The sequence below is a fragment of the Schistocerca piceifrons genome, chromosome 8, assembly GCF_021461385.2.
Source record: "Schistocerca piceifrons isolate TAMUIC-IGC-003096 chromosome 8, iqSchPice1.1, whole genome shotgun sequence".
In the NCBI taxonomy this organism is placed as follows: Eukaryota; Metazoa; Arthropoda; class Insecta; order Orthoptera; family Acrididae; genus Schistocerca; species Schistocerca piceifrons.
Genome location: NC_060145.1, coordinates 497,883,303 through 497,907,589, shown reverse-complemented (window position 1 = coordinate 497,907,589; position 24,287 = coordinate 497,883,303). Strand labels below are relative to the sequence as shown.

Genomic DNA, 24,287 nt, shown 5'->3' with positions numbered 1-24,287 from the left:
TGTGCGGAACTGCTAAAACGTTACGAGGTTGATCGTGACAATTTTTTGTCGAACACCATCACAGTCGATGAAATATGGGTTCATCTCTTCGAACTGGTAAGAAAACGGCAATCCATGTAGTGGCGCCATAAAACTCTCCTTAGCAGAAAAAGTTCAAATCCTCACGCTCAGCTCGTGAAGTCACTGCGAGGCTCGTCTGGGACTCTGATGAGGTTATTCTGTTCGGTGTCTGTCCTCGCGGGTGCAACGATCAACTCTGAACTGTACTGTGATACCCTGGGGAAACTGAGGAAGCGACTTCAGCGCGTTCGTCGCCACAAAATCGCAAACGATCTTCACCTTCTCCGTGACAACGCACGGCGTCACACAAGTGTGGGCACCAGAGGCGATCTCACGAACCTTCACGGAACCTCAGCCACCTACAACCCGGATCTCGCACCTTCCGACTTCCATCTGCACGAGACAATGAAGGATGCACTCCGTGGGACATAATACGTGGGTGATGGCAAGGACACTGATGCAGCAAGACGTCCACCAGTAGATTGGTGCCATGTGGGCTTACAGGCCCCGCCACGAGTAAGGCCATCGCATTGAACGGAGGTTACGTTGAAAAATAGTTTTTAGTCAAAAGAGTCGGGGACAATATGTTGTACTGAAATCCCGAATAAAAGCAACCAGCTTTTAGAAAGAATGTGTTGCATTACTTACTGAACGTACGTCGTAAAAATTGACTGTTGTTAAATTGTTTGAAATCAATAATTACTTCAGTAGTAAACCGCACAGTTTATGATTCACTAATAACTAACTATACTCAGTGGTACCCTCCATTGCGCGCTTCCTAAAAAGTACCAGAAAATGAAAATACATTGCTAGTTTATTTGTGCGCAGAGATGTGAGGCTGCATCGCTTAACATAATCTATCATTCCACGAGACGTCATTTTATAGTCCGTCCTTGTGGGGAGTCATTCTAGCGACGACAAGAGCCGCACGTGGAGAAATCCACCTTCAATTGCTGTATTGTTTCTGGTTTATCCACGTACACTTTTAATTTCACAAATACCCACAAAAAAGTCGCAAGGCGTAAGATCGCATGATGCGGCAGACCATTCCTGGTTGCCACGCAAAGAGAGAATTTTTGGCGGAAACTTTTGATTCAGCACAGAAAACGCTTCATGGGATGTGTAATACACTCCTGGAAATTGAAATAAGAACACCGTGAATTCATTGTCCCAGGAAGGGGAAACTTTATTGACACATTCCTGGGGTCAGATACATCACATGATCACACTGACAGAACCACAGGCACATAGACACAGGCAACAGAGCATGCACAATGTCGGCACTAGTACAGTGCATATCCACCTTTCGCTGCAATGCAGGCTGCTATTCTCCCATGGAGACGATCGTAGAGATGCTGGATGTAGTCCTGTGGAACGGCTTGCCATGCCATTTCCACCTGGCGCCTCAGTTGGACCAGCGTTCGTGCTGGACGTGCAGACCGCGTGAGACGACGCTTCATCCAGTCCCAAACATGCTCAATGGGGGACAGATCCGGAGATCTTGCTGGCCAGGGTAGTTGACTTACACCTTCTAGAGCACGTTGGGTGGCACGGGATACATGCGGACGTGCATTGTCCTGTTGGAACAGCAAGTTCCCTTGCCGGTCTAGGAATGGTAGAACGATGGGTTCGATGACGGTTTGGATGTACCGTGCACTATTCAGTGTCCCCTCGACGATCACCAGTGGTGTACGGCCAGTGTAGGAGATCGCTCCCCACACCATGATGCCGGGTGTTGGCCCTGTGTGCCTCGGTCGTATGCAGTCCTGATTGTGGCGCTCACCTGCACGGCGCCAAACACGCATACGACCATCATTGGTACCAAGGCAGAAGCGACTCTCATCGCTGAAGACGACACGTCTCCATTCGTGCCTCCATTCACGCCTGTCGCGACACCACTGGAGGCAGGCTGCACGATGTTGGGGTGTGAGCGGAAGACGGCCTAACGGTGTGCGGGACCGTAGCCCAGCTTCATGGAGACGGTTGCGAGTGGTCCTCGCCGATACCCCAGGAGCAACAGTGTCCCTAATTTGCTGGGAAGTGGTGGTGCGGTCCCCTACGGCACTGCGTAGGATCCTACGGTCTTGGCGTGCATCCGTGCGTCGCTGCGGTCCGGTCCCAGGTCGACGGGCACGTGCACCTTCCGCCGACCACTGGCGACAACATCGATGTACTGTGGAGACCTCACGCCCCACGTGTTGAACAATTCGGCGGTACGTCCACCCGGCCTCCCGCATGCCCACTATACGCCCTCGCTCAAAGTCCGTCAACTGCACATACGGTTCACGTCCACGCTGTCGCGGCATGCTACCAGTGTTAAAGACTGCGATGGAGCTCCGTATGCCACGGCAAACTGGCTGACACTGACGGCGGCGGTGCACAAATGCTGCGCAGCTAGCGCCATTCGACGGCCAACACCGCGGTTCCTGGTGTGTCCGCTGTGCCGTACGTGTGATCATTGCTTGTACAGCCCTCTCGCAGTGTCCGGAGCAAGTATGGTGGGTCTGACACACCGGTGTCAATGTGTTCTTTTTTCCATTTCCAGGAGTGTATGTCGCACCATCTTGTTGCAACGAAAAATCGACATTTTCATCAATAAGAGGGAAAAACCAGTGAAAAAGCATGTTTCAGTAACGGTCGCCGTTCACCGTGACGGCAGCTCCGTCATCATTTTCAAAACAGTACGGGCCGATCACTCCTCCAGCCCAGAACCCAGACCACACAGTCGTGCGTTGTGGATGCATCTCATCTCCCACAGTCACTCGCGGATTTTCGCTACCCCCAAATTCTGCAGCTCTACTTGTCGACGTACTCAGTGAGGTGGAAGTGGGCCTCATATGAGAAAATTATTCGTTTTGTGACGTACTCGTTCTCCGCTTGTCGAACTTTCCACCTTTGAGCAAATCGAGGTCTCTTTCCATCATCTGCAGGCTTCAAATCTTGTGTAAGTTGAATCTTGTAGGTCCGCATTTTGAGATCTTTTGGAAGGATTTCACGCAGTGAACTATGTGATAAACTCAGTTGTTGAGCTCGTCGGCGAACCGATTTCTGGAGCTTACGGTGACACTGTCACTCGCGAAAACAATGTTTTCTTGTGTTCGAACGGATGGCGGTCGTCCTGTTTCCTTAAGTTTTGAAACAGAATTCGTGGTCTCAAACTTCCAGATCAACTTCCGAACTGATGATTCAGTTCGAGCGACATTACGTCCGAGTGTCAACGGGAGTTTCACTGTTTTGTAATAACTTTATAACTTGGATGTGTCGCTCAGCTGTAATCTATTCAATGACGAAAAAGAACATAAAAAAATAATGCTAATCGCACAGGAGCTATCATGCTAATAAAAATGGGAACGATCGCACATAAAAAACACAAAAAAATCCACGGCTACCAACCGTCATATAACAAAATGGCTCAAAATTCAAGTTCTTACTTCACCAATACTCGGTACATAGTTCAGCATTGGAATCTGCAGCATGTTGACCGAACGACACCGTCATTTAATATTGCAGTGGGGGTGGGATCATCACGAGTGGGCCGTGAATTAGTCGAAACGTGGCGTCCAAAAATGGCTCTGAGCACTATGGGACTTAACATCTGAGGTCATCAGTCCCCTAGAACTTAGAACTACTTAAATCTAACTAACCTAAGGACATCGCACACATCCATGCCCCGTAGCGGTCGCGCGGTTCCAGACTGTAGCGCCTAGAACCGCTCGGCCACTCTGACCGGCCACGTGGCGTCCGGATGTATTATGTTTCTTACCAGCTCGATGGTCGTGTCAAGATACGCCAAGCAAACGACTGAACGACACATGCACTCCACCACAGACGAAAGCCAATGGGGCAGTATTTCGCTGTAGAAACAATCGAAGGCGCCATGGAAGCTGAATCCTTCCATGTTTGATGCCTTATCTGACAGTCACGACGTATTCCAGCAGGAAAACAGCCCACGTCACAAGACCAGAATCGTGCTGTGGTGGTTTTTGGAGCACGATAGTCAACTCAGGTACATGTCTTGGCCAACAAATTCGCCTGATCTGAGACCAGTGGAACACATCTGGGACGCTGTTGGGCGCCCTTAATTTATCGGAACTGTGTGACCAGTTTGTTGAATTCTGGAGCAACACGTCAGCGGAAACCTACCGAGGATGCGTGTATGGAGGCAAACGGTGCACAGAAGGCTTCGGTGGAGTGACCTTTACTATCGGAGACCTGTTGTATGTCTACCTCTGACGCGTCTTCAGAGACGGGAACGTGTACAGTGGAGGCGTCAACATATCACCTGGACAGTCGAACATAGAGCCAATGTTCTTTTCATAGTCTGGAGAGTGATTCTCGACGGATTCGCATCCGGAGTGAACATGGAATACGATTTCAGTACTCAAGCACTGTGGAAAGAGACCGCTATTGAGGAGGATACCTAATAGTGTGGGCGGGCAACTACACGAACACATCTTCACGAAATTGCACAGGTGGGTCGGCTATGTTTGACTGCTGTGATGTATCGTGTTGAGATCATGGGACCTTATGTGCGGATGTTGCGAGGTGCTATAGGTCCAGACTTCGTGTTGATTGGTGATAACGGTCGACCTCGTAGAGCGTAATCAGCTATCAGAATGTGTGAGCAAATCCGTTAAGTTGGAAAGCACGAAGAACGTTTTCGTCTATCGTAATGCATGCTGCAGTTGATTACGTTTCTGTATTCTTTACATTGTTTCTACTTTACTATCACCTGTATTACTGTTTTGTGGCAAAATAAAAGCAACCTTTCCGTTTGTTGCTTTAATTTTGGACACCGGTGTACATCAGTGAAACTGAAACCGTATCTGAAAAGACTGTATTTTGCCATCTCTCCTCCTAGCATAAGTAAGATGACATACCATCTGTAGGAGAGCTGCCCATGACTGTACTTTGGAACTGGTTCGTTTAAATATAAAGACAAGTCCAGCTTGCCGGTTTACAGCTGGCCTATGATGTTTTTATTACAATTACAAAACAATGGAAACGATAAAGGAGTCATAGTAATACTTACATTTTATAAATACGATAACTGACGTAAACATACAAGTTGAATGAAACTCTTCGTACACAGGTATCTAAACAAACAAATAAATTACAAGAGAGGGAGTGAAAGGTTATTTACAATTTGTACAGAAACCAGATGGTAGTTACAAGAGTCGAGGGACATGAAAGGGAAGCAGTGGTTGGGAAGGGAGTGAGACAGGGTTGTAGCCTCTCCCCGATGTTATTCAATCTGTATATTGAGCAAGCAATAAAGGAAACAAAAGAAAAATTCGGAGTAGGTATTACAATCCATAGAGAAGAAATAAAAACTTTAAGGTTCGCCGATGACATTGTAATTCTGTCAGAGACAGCAAAAGACTTGGAAGAGCAGTTGAACGGAATGGACAGTGTCTTGAAAGGAGGATATAAGATGAACATCAACAAAAGCAAAATGAGGATAATGGAATGTAGTCGAGTTAACTCGGGTGATGCTGAGGGAATTAGATTAGGGAATGCGACACTTTAAGTAGTAAAGGAGTTTTACTATTTGGGGAGAAATATAACTGATGATGGTCGAAGTAGAGAGGATATAAAATTTAGACTGGCAATGCCAAGGAAAGCATTTCTGAAGAAGGGAAATTTGTTAACATCGAGTATTGATTTAAGTGTCAGGAAGTCGTTTCTGAGAGTATTTGTATGGAGTGTAGCCATGTATGGAAGTGAAACATGGGCGATAAATAGTTTAGACAAGAAGAGAATAGAAGCTTTCGAAATGTGGTGCTAAAGAAGAATGAAGAAGATTAGATTGGTAGATCACATAACTAATGAGGAGGTATTGAATAGAATTGGGGAGAAAAGGATTTTGTGGCACAACTTGACTAGAAGAAGGGATCGGTTGGTAGAACATGTTCTGAGGCATCAAGGGATCATCAATTCAGTATTGGAGGGCAGCGTGGAGGGTAAAAATCGTAGAGGGAGACCAAGAGATGAATACACTAAGCAGATTCAGAAGGATGTAGATTGCAGTAGGTACTGGGAGATAAAGCAGATTGCACAGGATAGAGTAGCTTGGAGAGCTGCATCAAACCAGTCTCAGGACTGAAGACCACAACAACAGCAAGAGGAGTTATTATTCTACTCTTGGTGTAACTGTAATTTTTTCTGCTTTTTCTTTTCATTTTTTCAATAAACGTCACACATGTTGTTGCAAATCGAAGTCTACATGCACATTACACATCGTGGCCAGATCGATTTTCAGGGTACGGTTCAAGATATACCACGCACTCATCTTCACTGAATTCCTCTGACACACTGTCGGAGAGAACCTTCTCCTGGTCATTGTTATCATCTGATGATAACTCTAATTCCAATATTGCCCGTCCGTTCTTGGAAACTCTTGCACGCTTCTTCGACAACCTAGATTCATTTCTCTGTATCTTATGAGTGACTTTTTCAGCAGGCTTCTTGTTATTTGGTTTTTTATTGTTTTATTGTTTGATTTTTTGTCTGACAATGTAAGCTGGATTTGTTATGTTAAAAGCATTTAGTTTCATTTTTTGAACAAGACGATTTTAACTATGAGGGAATAGGGCAGGAAGTTGTCAGAGCCTTGATGTTGTTAATTGCAGATTCTGGTGGATATTAAATACAGAGATTAGAAATAAGCATCCATTTACTAAAGACTCAATATCAGAACTTGATGAGCTTGCACCTTCTGGGGAGAAATGGGATCTGGAAAATGAGTTGAGGAATCCACATCAGAAGATGCTACTGAAGTACCTGTACCTTACTTTGCGGGAAGTAAAAACAGAAAAACTAAATGAAAAAGTCTTGGGGAAGAATGATACAAATGGTTTTGGTCGCATTATAAGACATAAGCGTAATCTGGAACAGCATCCATATTAGCTCTATATGCTGAAACGCCTTTCTGAACATTAGCAAATTGAATCCACACTGAATTCAGTAATTCGCAAAATGAGATCGGGAAATATTCTTGATGCCGTTGTTCACTCTCATGAACTTCTGGCAAACGTGTTTCCAGCATTTCTTTTGTGATCCGAAAGCATCACAGACCAGTTGCGGAAGATAATATGTGGTATGTCTCGGTGGACCTATGTCATTGTCTGTGCTACTTCTAACAAATTCGCATTGTCCATATGCGAAGCATGACTATCAAAGACAAAAGATTTTTTCTAGAGGCTTTCGGGGAATAAAATAGGTTAGCAACTAATCCATGAACAAGCCTCCGTTAATGTAGGCTGACTCAGGCCTCATACTGATAACTGTCCCTGAACGTGCCACCCCGTTTGAAATTCTGATTTTCTGTACACGCCCTACATTAAGCAATAAGGTGGGAGAGGGGATAAAAAGTAGCCTATTGCACTGCAGCAAGCCAAAACAGTAACTGACTCGTCTTTGTCTGACAGTTTCATAACTTTAAGTCTTGGCTAACCTTACGAGCAATCGCTTGTCCAGCAATACTGTTCATGGAGTCCAGTTTCATCAGATTACCATTTGAATCCAGGTTTGCAAGGAAGAGTATTTTTTCTCAGCACTTAGGTGAAGAGTTCAAACTAATCAGATGTTTCTTTTCTGTTCATCCCTTCAATTCTTGTACGAGAACAACGTTCACTTTTTCTTATACAGTTTTCAGAATTACTTTTTAAAATGGAACTTAGCCATACTTTTCCCGCCATTTTCTCATCTTTATTCTATGCAGTTTTTAAATCTACCAGATTCGCCATATCGTAGGCAATCTTCCTAACATATCTTTTTGATGGAACAAATCCTGCAGTCTGGAGCTCAAGAATATGTTTTACTAATTTTCTTTCTGCATCAAGTCTCGATTATGATTGAGGTCCGTGGCTTCCTTTAGTCAAATTATTATTTTTTAGCCTAGTCCTCCGTGTTTTCTCGGGCTTACAGAACTGCGTGCTCACTACCCACAAAGAAAGAATTTTATTCATTAGAGCATTGGTCGCATTTTTCATATCATCTTCACTTCCAGGTGCTAGATTCGTTATCCGATTATAGAAACATTATGTGAAGTATCCGGACACCCCCCAAAACATACATTTATCATATTAGGTGCATTGTGCTGCCACCTACTGCCAGATACTCCATATCAGGTATCTCGGTAGTCATTAGACATCATGAAAGAGCAGAATGGGGTGCTCGGCGGAACTCACGGACTTCGAACGTGGTCAGGTGGTTGGGTGTCACATGTGTCATACGTCTGTACGCGACATTTCCATACTCCTAGACATCCTTAGCGTTATATCCTAGCCAGTAATGCCACCCGAGCCCGCTGCCAAAAGGTTGGCAGCATCAAAGTCCGGACGCCGTCCGCATAAGCAGCGCCAGCGAGACAGGAAATCGCCGCAAGTCTGCGCGCGCCACCGCTGGCTTCTGGGTTCCTAAGCGCTGGAGTCGCGAGCGCTAGGACAGTTCTGTATTCGCCGCTCAGTTGTATACTCGCCACCGAATTGTGTACTTGCTAGTCAGTTGTGTGTTCATCGCAGCAGAGTTGTTGTTTGTCGTCAGCCGACGCTGACCTAGCCGCTCCGACTCGAACTAGACAGATTTCTGTAAACACGGAGTTCACTACTGTGTTTCTGTATCTTCGTTAATAAAGATAAGTACCGACTATTATTTAATCAGAGTGTTTGGGTTTTCATCTTTCTGTTCACTGTTCCAGCGGACCGGTCGGCCCGCTATTAAAAGTGTGGCGGTGACTTCGTAAGCCGTTTCTACAGCGAATTGTTTGTCGCTACGAACGCCGCCACAAAACTCAGGTCCACTGTTTCCGATGTGATAGTGAAGTGGAAACGTAAAGAGACACGTACAGCACAAAAGCGAACAGGCCGACCTCGTCTATTGACTGACAGAGATCGCCGACAGATGATGAGGGTCGTAATGTGTAATAGGCAGACATCTATCCAGACCATCACACAGGATTTCCAAACTGCATCAGGATCCACTGCAAGTACTGTGACAGTTAGGCGGGAGGGAGGCAACTTGGATTTCATGGCCGAGCGGCTGCTCATAAGCCACTGCTCGTAAGCCACTCATCACGCCGGTAAATGCCAAACGACGCCTCGCTTGGTATAAGGAGCGTAAAGATTGGATGATCTAACAGTGGAAAAATTTTGTGTGGAGAGACGAATCACGATACACAATGTGGCAATAGGATGCCAGGAAGTGGATATAGCGAATGCCGAGTGAACGTCATCCTGCCAGCGTGTGTAGTGCCAACAGTAAATTTCGGAGGCGATGGTGTTATAGTGTGGTCGTGTTTTTCATGTAGAGGGCTTGCACCCCTTGTTGTTTTGCGTGGCACTGTCACAGCACAGGCCTACATTGATGTTTGAAGCACCTTCTTGCTTCGCACTCTTGAAGAGCATTCGGAGATGGCGATTGCATCTTTCAACACGATCAAGCACCTGTTCATAATGCACGGCCTGTGGCTGAGTGGTTACACGACAACAACATCCCTGTAATGGACTCACAGAGTCGTGACATGAGTCCTATAGAACACTTTTGGGATGTTTTGAAACGCTGACTTCATGCCAGGCCTCACCGAGCGACATCGATACTCCATGAAGAATGGTCTGCCATTGTCCAAGAAACCTTCCAGCACCTGATTGGACGTATGCCTGCGAGGGTAGAAGCTGTCAACAAGGCTAAGGGTGAGCCAACACCATATTCCAGCGTTAGCGATGGAGGACACCACGAACTTGTAAGTAATTTCCAGCCAGGTGTCCGGATACTTTTGGTCACATAGTGTATTTGTCATGATGTACAGAATTTAATCGGCAGGCACAACACAGATGATTTATACAAATTGTGCTACACTGTAAGCGCGGAACTGCAGAACAATAAATTTATGCCAGACCTAAATTCTCGTCTTTTGATGCGTCAAGTGTCCTCAAGCGGTACTGAAGTAGACGTAAAAATGTCTAAAAAAATTACACCACTCTCCATTACCACTACCGTATCTGCCACTTACACATTTGCTTTTTCTTATTTCCTTTCCATGCCCATTACACACTTAGGTGACAAAATTCATGGGATAGCAATATCCACATTCACAGATGGTGGTAGTATCGAGTGCACGAGGTGCGAAACGGCAGTGCATTGGCGGAGCTATCGTATACACTCAGGTGACTCACGTGAATAGATTTTCTGCGTGATTACTGTCGCACGACGGCAATTAACAGACTTTGAACGCGGGATAGTAGCTGGAGTTAGATGCATCAGCCATTCTACAATATGGAACATACAACGAACGTATCCGTTATGACAGGGTGGCGAAATGTTTCGTTTTTGGGCTGTGGCAGCAGACGACCGACGCGAGTGCGTTTGCTAACAGCGCGACATCGCCTGCAGCGCCTCTCCTTGGCTCATGGCCATCGCGGTTGGACCCTAGACGACTAGAAAATCGTAGGCTTGTCAGATGAGTCCCGACTTCAGTTGAGCTGATGGTAGTATTCGAGTGTGGCGCTGGCTCTACGAATCAAAGTGAACGAGGCACTTTACAAGCTGCTGGTGGCTTCGTAATGATGTGGGCTCTGTTTACATGGAATGGACTGGGTCCTGAGGTCCAACTCAGCCGATCATCGACTGGAAGTGGTTATGTTCGGATACTTCGTTTGCAGCCATTCATGAAGTTCATGTCCCCAGGGCATGTCACCAGGACCATCTTTTCGTGATTGGTTTGAAGGACATTATGGACAGTACGAGCGAATGATTTGGCCACCCAGATAGCCCGAAATGAATCCCATGGGGCATAATCGAGAGGTCACTTCGCGTACAAATTCCTGCACGGGCAGTATTTCTGAAATAATATACGGCTGTAGAGGCAGCGCGGTTCATTAGTTCTGCAGGAGACTTCCCACTATGTGTTGAGTCCATGCAACGCCAAATTGCTGCAGCACGCCAGGCAAAAACGAGGTCCGACACGACATTAGGAGATATCGCATGACTTTTGTCACCTGAATGTTTAACGATACTACACTATGTTCCTGAAAATTTCAGTCACTTAGCTCGACCAGTCGGTGATAATATTCACACCTAAAAGTTGCAAATATGCTGACAATTTCTACAGAATTTGCAGCACGCCTGTCGTCTACAGCTAGTAACTCCCTTGCCACGTATTGGCAAGTATGAAACCGGAAGTCCGTCATCTCTACTACCCACAACAACTAGATTATCTTTACCCTATTTTGATAAAGACCGTACGATTGAACAAAGTAAAAACGCAATGAAATTAAGTGTCAAAATGGTCTGGATACTAGACAGTTACTAAGGTGCCATTCCACAGAGGCAATATGTGGCTTTAGTCTACGACGAATGCTACAAGGAGCAACAGATCAAGACGGGACATGGCAACACGTTGCATGCGGCTTTGTAGCACGTCGCGCCAGGCAAGTAGTTGCCAGCCACTCACGCAGCCTGTCGACAAGGAACGACTGAGTTCTATGACACCAAAAGTAAAGTACCAAATCTGGGGCGCTTTTTGCAATAGCCTACTACTGTCAGTCTCAGTAATCCACAGAAAAATATGTTTTTTTATGCGTGGATTACATTCATACAAATGTAGTTCAGTTCAGAGTTTCCATTTTCTTGCATTCTAAGAATACGTATTTCATCTTGCTGTTCACACGTCAGTAGTGATCTTGGCAAGGCACGCGTCCTTCATTTGACGTACAACACAGAACCTCATAAGCTCATCCCATACTTTCTTGCTTTTAAACTTGACCTTCATAGTCTACATTGCAAATTCTCCGTGCCAATAGCATTCTGAATACGGCCGAGCATGATCCATGAACAACGTCTCCATTGCTTGTGTCTGTGTCAAATTTTCCTTGAGCTGAGTACAGTGGTTCTGAAGTGGAGCTTTTTCTCAAGGAGTCCTCAAGTTAAACGCTTATTGCAGCAATAGTTTCTGCATTTCCCACAGATAGAAACAGTGGTTTTCTAAATACACGAAACACTGATACATATAATCCAAAACTGTTCTTCACTACTCTACGAGCATATCAGTCTCTGCAGTCGTATTGTGTTCTACAAAAACCTCTTTCAACGTGGCCTGACATTCTTTTCATAATGTGTTCCTGTAGTTGAGAGGCACCATCAGTCAGAAATACATATGGTGACGCGTTATCTCTTACCAAATATGTTTCATTACCACTGTATCATCATCAATGACTTCGTTACTTTTATGGTTCGTTTTATAATCTGCGTTTTTTCACCACACTGTGCGTTATATTTCGGCCTACAGCATGTCATCTACATCTACATCTACATCTATACTCCGCGAGCCACCTTGCGGTGTGTGGCGGAGGGTACTTATTGTACCACTATCTGATCCCCCCTTCCCTGTTCCATTCACGAATTGTGCGTGGGAAGAACGACTGCTTGTAAGTCTCCGTATTTGCTCTAATTTCTCGGATCTTTTCGTTGTGATCATTACGCGAGATATATGTGGGCGGTAGTAATATGTTGCCCATCTCTTCCCGGAATGTGCTCTCTCGTAATTTCGATAATAAACCTCTCCGTATTGCGTAACGCCTTTCTTGAAGTGTCCGCCACTGGAGCTTGTTCAGCATCTCCGTAACGCTCTCGCGCTGACTAAATGTCCCCATGACGAATCGCGCTGCTTTTCGCTGGATCATGTCTATCTCTTCTATTAATCCAACCTGGTAAGGGTCCCATACTGATGAGCAATACTCAAGAATCGGACGAACAAGAGTTTTGTAAGCTACTTCTTTCGTCGATGAGTCACATTTTCTTAGAATTCTTCCTATGAATCTCAACCTGGCGCCTGCTTTTCCCACTATTTGTTTTATGTGATCATTCCACTTCAGATCGCTCCGGATAGTAACTCCTAAGTATTTTACGGTCGTTACCGCTTCCAATGATTTACCACCTATGGCATAATCGTACTGGAATGGATTTCTGCCCCTATGTATGCGCATTATATTACATTTATCTACGTTTAGGGAAAGCTGCCAGCTGTCGCACCATGCATTAATCCTCTGCAGGTCCTCCTGGAGTACGTACGAGTCTTCTGATGTTGCTACTTTCTTGTAGACAACCGTGTCATCTGCAAATAGCCTCACGGAGCTACCGATGTTGTCAACTAAGTCATTTATGTATATTGTAAACAATAAAGGTCCTATCACGCTTCCCTGCGGTACTCCCGAAATTACCTCTACATCTGCAGATTTTGAACCGTTAAGAATGACATGTTGTGTTCTTTCTTCTAGGAAATCCTGAATCCAATCACAAACCTGGTCCGATATTCCGTAAGCTCGTATTTTTTTCACTAAACGTAAGTGCGGAACCGTATCAAATGCCTTCCTGAAGTCCAGGAATACGGCATCAATCTGCTCGCCAGTGTCTACGGCACTGTGAATTTCTTGGGCAAATAGGGCGAGCTGAGTTTCACATGATCTCTGTTTGCGGAATCCATGTTGGTTATGATGAAGGAGATTTGTATTATCTAAGAACGTCATAATACGAGAACACAAAACATCCTTGCTGTTGTGGTCTGTAGTTTATAATTCGTGTCTTTCGTGTTAATACCGTGTTCCCCACTTTTTGTTTAGCTAGAGCCTTCTTCGTCAGCTCCAGCTGCAAAATTCATATCCTCCGAATGTACCTATATGTTTTCTATGTTTGTTAATTGTGATTACTTCATGAATATAGCTGTTTAAGTAGCCAGTTAAGAGGTACTGGTTGGAACAACATATGATGAACAGCAAAGGGGAAAGAAGTTTAAACATTTAATTTTAAACATACTACCAAGCGTTCAAGATATAAATTAGTTATAACAGTCACCAAAAGTAGTCATTACAAAGACACTAAATTGAGAAATGATAAGCTGGAGCAGTCCGCTAAAAAATGATTGAAGTATTTTGGAAGCAAACAAGAAAATCAAGAATTTATGAGCAACAGTATTCTACCGTAAATGTAAAAAAAAAAACTAGAACAGTTAAAGAAAAGTGGTGCATTACCGGAACAAGGAGGAAAATAGTTTCCATTATGATCTACTAGTTTTTTATAAGACATTGATGAAGCAAGAAAAAACTGTCAACCACCAGCGAAGTGAGCAAGGTTCATGTGAGTGAACCATAAGGTAATTCAATCATATTGATTGTGTTTGTAGTTGTAGTATGGTTGTAGTGATACATAACCTGAACAAGGAGGGAACTGGTTTGTGATACGATCTACTTACTGGCTTCTTATAAGACGTTGGTGAAGACATGGTGCTTTGTTCTCATGTTTCTTCAGTGGATCTGCTGGGCTGAGCCGCATGCTACAAACACACACAACTTGCATCATGCGATAGCGGGCAACACATTTTCTGGGCATCAGCAACTTCGTAGAACAGTTTCATGTAGAATACTTAAAGTTGGCAACTCTAGGCGACATGTAGCATGTAACGTCCCACCTAGTTTGCCTCAGTAGAGATCCGATTTTACGGGACCGGGAGACAATGCTCGCTCAATCAAGAAAAACCACGTGCATAAGTAATAGGTGGACACAAAATGAAGACATAAAACACGTAACTGAGAGAGATACTGTCTGTTGCGTAGTGCTACACACACCGTGATAAAGAGAGGTGGGCTACAGAGTGGTGCAGCAGCTGTTGTCGTAGGGAAGCTGGACAGGAGCACAACTCGAAGCTTTTTCCAAGCATTGCGAAGGAACTTTACAAAAGAACAAGCAGCAGTAAAGTCCAACTATTATAAGAAGTAACAGAGCGTCAAGTAATGTGAGGCTGCCTCTACTAATGCACGAGCAAAGTGTCGAAGGCTGAGTAAGACCGAAGATTGCGACAGCGACTGGGCCACGTAGCTGCCGCCGGCCATCCTACATCGGGCCAGCAGAGGGCCCTCATACTCGGAGCCCCTGAAGGTATGTCTCAGCGGGCGCGCATCATTGGTTCCACCGGGTCCGTATGCGACCGCTACTGGCGCCTGTCGAAAGGATGAGTTTCCGTTGCCAACTGTGAGACGCCGATGAGGATGGTATCGACCTATGTAGCCCACTGTCTAGTAGTGGTGGCACATTGCAGACGAACATGGCAGATTACCAGTAGCAGCATGGATGCGTTCGTGGTGTCGCGACTAGGGGCAAGATGATAAGTAATTGTTTCTCCGACTAACCGTCTGTCTCTTATCGGCCGTTTCGCTTCCTGTAGGAGTCAGTGAAACTCTCTCACTGTGGCTCCTGGAGGTAGGGCCACGCGGTGCTGGACACCGCCTACACCGGCCACAGAAAGACAGAAGAGTCTACTCGCAGAGAGTCAGAGTTCTCCCTCCGGAGATAATTTAAAACATCGCGTTTAGAAGAACTCGACCGACTGCACAGAGGGCACTACTTCTCACAGCCAACCTAACTGCACCCATTTGCACGGCTTTGGAGAAATTGTTTAGTTGTATTACGTTGACTGACACTGACTTCAAATAACTGCCAGAACCGATTCTGGGGTGCTTCACTGGCGTTTTGATATTCAAAGAACCGATCACACTTAGTACAAACGGCTCCCTTGCAAGTGAAAACGCCATCTTAACGAAAATTACTAGCTTCTGAATAAATTCCAGTTACGATTGGGAAATATATGTGCAGTATGTCCATACCAGGCAACCGTAATGGTCCATTTGGTATCTGTCGTTCAAAACAACCACAAATCAAATTATAGTAAAAATTTATTAATGTAATAACTGGCCTAGAAGACTTGTTAATCACTAATTAATTTTGATGTGCAATAATAGTCTTCCACTACTAGGTAGACAACACTACATATCCGACCATGATTATGTGGAAAGAATTTTTCGCATCGACAACCACTAAATTGCTCCGATATTGTACACAGAGATGACAAGAGTCACTGGATACCTCGTAATATGTATCGGACCTCCTTTTACCCGGTGTAATGCAGCAGCTCGACGTGGCATCGGCTTAACAAGGTGTTGGAAGTCCCCTGCAGAAATACTGAGCCATGCCTTCCTCTGCAGCCGTCCACTATTACAGAAGTGTTGCCGGTGCAGAATTTTGTGCACTAACTGACTTCTCGATTATGTCTGATAAATGTACGATGGGATTCATGTCGGGCTATCGGGTTGACCAAGACATTCGCTCGAACTGTCCAAAATGTTCTTCCAACCAATCACGAACAATTGTGGCCCGATGACGTGGCGCATGGTGATCCATTAAAATTTCGTTGATCTTTTGGAACGTGAAGTCCTTCAATGGTTGCAGATGGTCTCCAGTTAGTCGAACATAGTCATTTCCAGTCAATGATCGGATCAGTTGGACCAGAAGAACCAGTCCATTCTATGTAAACACAACCCACACCATTATGAAACCACCACCATCTTCCACAGGGCCTTTCTTACAACTCGGGTCCACGGCTTCGTGAGCTCTGTGTCACACTCGAACCTTACTATCAGCTCTTACCGTTTTCCAGTCGTCCAGGGGCCAACTGATATGGTCACGAGCCCAGGGAAGGCTGCTGAAGGCGATGCCGCAGTGTCAGAAGAGGCGCTCGCTTCCGTCGTCTGCTGCCTACCCAATTAACGCCAGATTTTGCAGCACTGTACTAACGGATACGTTCGGCGTACCTCCAAAATTGATTTCTGTGATTATTTCACACAGTGTTGCCTCCTTAGCACTGACTGCTCTACACAGACGCCGCTGCTATCGGTCATTACGTCAAGGCCGTCGGCCCGTGGTGAGAAGTAACGCCTGACACATTATATGCTCAGCACAATGTTGGCACTGTGGATCGCGTATTACTGAGTTCGCTAACGATTTTCGAAACGAAGTGCCCGGTCCGTCTTGCTCCGACTAACAGTCCCCATTCAGAGTCTGTTGTTTCCCGTCGTGCGGCCGGAACACGTCGGCAACCTCTTCACATGACTCACCTGAGTAAGAATGACGGCTCCAACAATGCTCTGCCCTTTTAGACCTTCTGTACGCGATACTACCGCTATCTGTATATGTGAATATCGCTATCTCAAGACTTTGGTCACATAAGTGTAATCGGGTTGTTTCTCTCCATCCTGTACACGAGCAGACGTAATTTGAAACTCGGGAACTTGTAATGAAGGAGGCAGGTTCTACCTCTCTCTCTCTCTCTCTCTCTCTCTCTCTCTCTCTCTCTCTTTCCCTCTTTCTCTCTCTCTCTCTCTCTTTACCTCTCTCCCTCTTTCTGAATTTTACACAATGCGCTTTATGCAAGGTGTGCCAAAAGAAAACGAGCCGATATAAGCATAGCGAAACAGGCCAAGGATTAAACTGTAAAAATTTTTCGGGCTCAAAAAGAAAGCCTTGCGTATTGCCATTTCACGCACTCTTCATGTTTTGAAAAATAATGTCCTGTATATTGCCAAGTTGACACCCAGACAATCTGTGGTGTAAATCGTTCACGGCACATTCAAGCATCTATGTCATAATGTTCCTGAATTTTGCACGACTAGTGTCTTTCAGTTCCGCAATTGTGTGTAAACGTCTAGCATATATACGGTGTTTCGGGAACCTCGAATGGAAGTAATCACAGACCGATCACTCGGCAGATGTGGGAGGCAACAAGATGTCCCCATTGCTTGAAATGCTGTGATTAACAAACGCTCTGCGCGTTGCTGCGTCTTAAGTTCGAGCACAATGAGACGTAGCATCATCTAGCTAGCGAGCGAGGCGTTGCATCGATTAGCACACTGGACTCGCATTCGGGAGGAATGCGTCCAGATTTAGCTTTCCCGTGATTTCCCTAAATCTCTTCAGACAAATGCCGGGATGGTTACTTTGAAAGGGCACAGCTGGTTTCCTTCCCCATCCTTCCTTTACCCGAGCTTGTGCTCCGTCTCTAATGACCTCTTTGTCGACGGGAGGTTAAACACTAAGCTGCTCCTCCTCCAACTTCTAGCTGTAACCAATATTCATGTGCAGAAAACTGTTCAACTCAGACGCGAAGAACATGTCAACCACGGCAGCATAGCGGTGAGACGTGTCAGTGTTTGCGCATCCTTGTTCATACTCAAAAAACAAAGGGCCGATTATGCCCACTGAAGAGACAGCATACCACACTGTATCAGGCGTGTTGATGGAATTTATGAGGATTATCCGCGCACCTGCAAAGACAGATTAGTTTGTTTGCATAACCATTCAGATGAAAATGTACTAATCACTCATCCCTAATTCTAGTCAACATTTCAACAGACAAAGTTATTCGCTTTTCATAATCAATTCCATTTGACTCTTGTACAATTTGTATCTTGTACGATTGCAACTTTATATCATGCCGTAAAATTCTGTGCATACTAGGACTGCACACTCCCACCATTGCCACAGTTCGTGTCACATAAGGCTTTGAACTCTTGATTACAACATTTCGCACCTCCTTTCATGTTACGGACAACTTCTGGATTTTTCTGGCGTAACTGGACTCCCTGTTCCTTGAAAGTTTTTCACTCGTAACCTGACTGCGTGTGCCGACGGTACAGGATCATTCCGTCGAAGGTTGAAATGTCGACGGTATTCCCGTGTAGCAGGAGCAACACAGTCACCGTTTTTGCAAACAGTCTTCACAGCCACAGCGCGTTCAGTCCCGCTCCAACACTCCAACCTGCTCTAAAAAAAAGGCCCCCCACAAAAAAAAGAAAATGGTTGATTTATCCAAAACAACGAGCTTCACAAATTGTCACAGCACACTGGTCCATCTCTGCCCTAACGCAAGTAGTTATTCGGCTTTGCATTCCTCCTAAGGGATATCGTGTAAATTCTGTCCGTTAGATCTTCAAATTCTCTATCTGGTTGGAGGACCCTGTCCATAATGCTCCAAATGTTCTCAGTTGGGCAGAGATCTGCCGAACTTTCTGCCCAAGATACGGTTTAGTAAGAACGAAGACAAGCAGCAGAAATCCTTGGCCTGTCCGGGATTGCATTGCGTTGCTGAAAGTGAACCCAGGTGGCTTGTAATGAAGGGCAACAAGACGGAACGCACAATATCGTCGACGTACCGTCGAGCTGTTAGGGTGCCGTGGATGACAACCAAAGGGTTCCTGCTATGAAATGAAATGGCACCCTAGACCGTCACTCTCGGTTGTCGGGAAGTTTGGCGGGCGGCGGTCAGGCTGGTATCCCACGACTGTTCAGGGCGTCTGCAGACACGTCTTCGCTGGTCGTCAGGGCTCAGTTAGAAGCGAGACTCTTCAGTGAAGACAATTCTACTCACGTCAATGAGATTCGGGTTCTCGACGACCAGCGAAGGTGTGTCAGGAGAGGCCCCAGACAGCTGTGGTATACCAACCTGACTGACACCCGGTTTGTTTCCCTTCATGGCAAGCCATTCGGGCCTACAATTCACCAAGTTACTGCCCACCCACACGCGGCGAGAGTTTCTGTAGCTTGATTCCGTGCTAACGAAACGCTTCCTTTGGAAGCGAGATCGCCGGATCTTGTCAATGGAGTGAATGATTGATTATTTTCTAAAAATTTTTTGTTTATTTATAGACGCAATCACATTCTTATGACACAGTCATAACCTGTGACCATCTTCAGATTCTAAAGGCGGCATACACTGAACACAGGTGCATGCGTTGTCAAACTGTTACCAGTTGAGAAAGTTTGAAGGATTACGGGCAGGGCCTGCAACCAGCACGGAATATTGACGATCTAGGGTCCAGGCACACAGCAGTCAGTCGCAATCTCATTGGTTTCTATTGTTCTTGCGTATCTAGATTCTGGCTATAAATAGCCCTCTTCAGTGCTAAAATAGAAGGAAAATTACAGAATCAGAATTAATTTATCCGATAGTAGCTATCCATTCTGGGCAACATACCGTTTGAGTTACATCTAACAAACTGGTAGCAGCACAAGTCGTCATATGATCTCAGTGGCGTATAGGCAGAAGGCAACTGAGGCGGGTGTTTGCAGCATGTACTACACACTTATTTTACGTCACATAGTCCAGGTAAGCCCTCTGTGTTACGAAATAAGTAACAGAGTTTGATTTCGATAAATTAATATAAAAATCTATTTAAAACTATCTAAAATCAACAAGCATATTAGCAAATCACTTTGCAATATTCAAGAAACGCCAGCTTACAACGTGCTTGCTCGTATCTTAGTGATGAAAACCAACGCCAGGGATCATTAATAGGTACATACAACTATCCTATACAAAATTTTTACATCACTGTAGAAATAAAAATTAATAAATTAAAAAGATTTTGTTGAATATCGTCTTTACAAAATATGGTCACGTAACAATTTGAAATTCGTCAAAAGCTAAAACCTCATATCATAGTGGTTAAGTGATCCACTAAATATTTAATATAAAAGTCCTTACAAGCAATGTGGTCACTTACATTCACCAAATCCGCTAGTTTCTACGTTTCATTTTAAAATCTTTGCCAGAATTTCGTTAAAACAGTAACAGTAAGCGGCTATTTTTGTTTGTTTTGAAAGGACGTGGCGATGATGAAACAGACTGCTTTCGCTTTGTATTCTTTCCCTCAGTTTTCACGGATAACTTGAGCCTCTCCATCTCGCTTCCAGGAGGCGCACATTGTCCGACCAGCGGCTGGCGGAGCTGCAGACGATGCTGGCCATGGAGGCCATGGGAGGAAAGGTCAAGGACGTCTCAGTCGGCCACGGAGTCGTGGACGTGCAGAAAGTGTGAGTACGGCCACACAGCCGACTATTGCAACAAGTGACCATCGTCTGTGTCTGACTTGCTATAAGCTTGCAAGGTTTCTACAAAATATATGCTGCCTTACTGACATTGCCTTCTTATGTTTACCAAGAGCCTACACTCCGCTTACCGTAAAAGTACGAGCTCCACTGCGTCGACATCACTAGTCCAGATTGATAGCAAAGCTTGGTGTTAATTTTGTGGAATTTTCGCTTTTTATGTTCCCGTTTGCCAGTTTTCTAGATTATGTGTATTTTTTGGCTCCGATGTACTCCATTTATTTGTTCACAAAACAAGGAAAATCTAATACGTGTATATATATATATATATATATATATATATATATATATATATATATATATATATAAGAATTAAAATCTAGATTTTCCTTCTTTGCTTGGTACTAACTTGCGATCTGAGCTCTTGAAGTTTGTACGGGCACTTCTCTTTAATATATTCTTGTACCCGTATCTGTTTTCTCCATTGTGGTGTGTGTTTCTATAGCTTGGCGTTTCTTATCTAGGCGTTGCCGCTTTTTCATTTTGCACTTTCTGTCAATCTTATTTTTTAGACGACTGTATTCACCTTTGCCTCCTTCATCTACCGTCATTTTATATTTTGTTCGTAATCAGCTAAATACCTCTTTTATTATCTAACAATTTCTTCAGTCTTGACATAATGTACTAATTTTAAAATATCTCTTGTGGTGATTTTCATGCTAATAATAAAAGAAAATCTAGGCCGTTATTATGTTTTCTTTGGATTCCATCGCTGCTAAGAGTTTGTTTAAGGATTAAAACTATTTTTCCACTAGCTCTGTGGCCATATACCGAGAGAATTAATTATTTCTCACTACGCATCTGCTTTGGCTGTTGCGACATTGTCAGGTTAAGCAGGGTGAGGGAGCTAAAACACGCCTCCCCAGATATGTCCAGAATGAGTAAATATAACGAGGTGCGGTTATAGGTGACAATGTGGCAAATTTCCTGACGATCACAGCTAATTTTTACGATTTATAGTCGCCGAATTGCGACACTGCGATTTAATGCTAAGAGGACGCAGTGGACAGCTCGTCAAAACCCAACACAGATCAGCATGAAAACGGGGAGAAGGTGTGCTGAATCGTGAAAGGAAAAGCGAGATAGACACAGTGAATGGTCCAAACACAAAAAGAGAAATATAGATCAGTTTGATACAACAATGGCGCCGTGGTTCAGTGATCCCTGCGGTGGGCTTCCAAACAGGGGAGCTGTGTTCGAACCTCCGTGGTACCAATTTTTTTTCTTTCGCTGTTCACCGTATTCAAATTTGTGTCCGTTTGCAACAGCGAGGTGTAAGAAAGAGGCCTATAATGGCAGTTGATTCTGCACAAGTACTCTATTAGCAGCCGGAAGGAAGTGGATTTCGAATGGGAACCGTAAACAATGGCGACAAGGCGACAAGTCAACAAAACCCTCCACCAGTAAACACGTCTGGCGTGTCATGCACGGCATTAGTGACAGCACGTGTGTCATATGATACGAATCTCTTACCGACGCACCTAATTTGTAAGCCTGGTAAGTGAGTGAGATATGCCTCCTTGCCCGATTTAGGTGTTCGTATGGATATGGTGAATGTGATCACTGCCAAGGAAATGATGAAAACATAATAGTTTGTCACATAAGTTGCAACAAATGAACACAACAGTTGCACAATCACACAGTCTCTCTGTGCTCTGTCAAAACGTATGTTTCTAACTTTTTTGAAGTTGCATTCCATTTTCGGAGTTTGAATCTGGAATTCCTTTGTTGTAACACAGTTCACAGCTGTTTATTTGTTGTTTTCATTTCTGTGAGACGTCTATGTGGTATCTCTCCTGCTCTCACTATTCATCATATTTATTTGCGACGGTAACGTATTCTTACCACATGACTTCTATTCTATAATCAATCTATTGTATGACAGTTGCCAAGACTACAGAAAGAGGAAAAACATTTCAATGACCGGATGGACAGTTCATGTTGTTGCGAAAAAAATAAAAGCAAATGACATATAGTTTTGAAACGGCGCACCCGCTTAACAGTCAGACACCGTGATCTTTTCTTTCTTTCTTTCTTTCTTTCTTTCTTTCTTTCCCATTATGGTTCGTTGTATTTGATCGTAGCAGACGTCACGTGACATTCACTGAAGTCCGACTCTGACCCCTTCACTCAGTTTTTCACTGCAGAGACCAGCCAGCTGAGCTACCGTGCCGTACAGGTAAGCACTAAGCCCCTGAGCTCTCCAGCTGCTCTGCATTGCACTTCCTGTCCTTGGACCGTTCACTGATATTTTTTTTATTTTGCTGTTCAGCACGCCTCCTTCCTGTTTTCACGCTTGATCTGTGTTCAGTTTTTTACGGGCTACCCACTGGACCATCTTACCACTAAATCTGAGCGGGGTGCAACGGCTAGTTTCCCTTGCGTGCTACGTGCCTGCTTACATTTGGTATAACATAAAGGAGCCTTTTCTTCCGACGGCGGGACAATGGTTCGCAGCGCTCTTATCTTCATATTATTCGATCAATACATGTTATGTAGTGAAGCTTCTCTTAGAGGGTCTTTCAAATATCACAGAAAAAGGTATACAGTTCCATCAGTAATGAACTAAGTCGGTGTCGTAATTTGGCGATTATAAACGATAAAAATTAGTTCTGAACGTCCGGAAATTGTCCTTGTTGTCCTCTATACTGGGCGACAACCCCACCGTCATTCTGGGTATGTTCGCGCTGACCCGTCTTAGCTACCTCACACTGTGTATTTAGATGGCTGTCAAAAGCACTTTAGTGCAGTGCAAGTATTCATTCTGGCTAGTATAACGGTACTTTGCAGGCAGACGTGTCAATTGGCATCATATTAATTAAAATGGGGGATAAATAGACTTTATTTTGGAAGAATTAAAAAGGGGAAAGTAATACGAAACTTTAATAACTGCACAGCATTACTAAGAAGCAATATAATGAAACGTAATAAAAAGCAAAGTAGCAAAACCAAGCGGGACAGAAAGATATAGGGGCGCGTTTGTTTTTTAATACATATAAAAGAACATGTAACACATTATTGGGCTCTCTACCTTCAGTTATCGCGATCGGGCTAGTCGATGTAAAAGTGGTACGCGACTGCGAAATTCGTTAAGGAGATTATTTAAAGAGTCCTCAAGCACGTTTAAAATACATTACGTGTGACGAAGTGATCAGAGGCGGTTATTGTCGGGTGAAGTGAAAATGATTCCGACAACATAATTCGAACTTTGTGTTAGCTGGGAAAATACTCTTGGGAAACTATTATGGTTGTGGAACCCACGAAAGTTGTACGCAACGGAAAGCTATAGTTTACGTAATTCTGCATTTTGTAAAATTGTGAAACGCGCGTGCGCGGAACATTAAGAGAATCTAATCCTTGGACGGTTGCGGGGGTAACTGATACAAACAACGCGCCAGCATAAAAATATTTCGCTCATTAACTACCAGATATGGAGGATAGGATCATCACCTCCAATC

At 44.5% G+C, this 24,287-nt stretch overlaps 1 protein-coding gene across 1 annotated transcript in view; it reads left to right on the top strand.

Moving 5' to 3' along the window:
- Window positions 1-24,287, top strand: part of LOC124711521 — a 92,768-nt gene that overhangs the window by 46,096 nt on the left and 22,385 nt on the right. Inside the window, exon 2 of the mRNA XM_047241643.1 lies at window positions 20,635-20,754. Within this exon, the coding sequence (XP_047097599.1) occupies window positions 20,635-20,754 (120 nt within the window). The remainder of the gene's footprint in view (window positions 1-20,634; window positions 20,755-24,287) is intronic.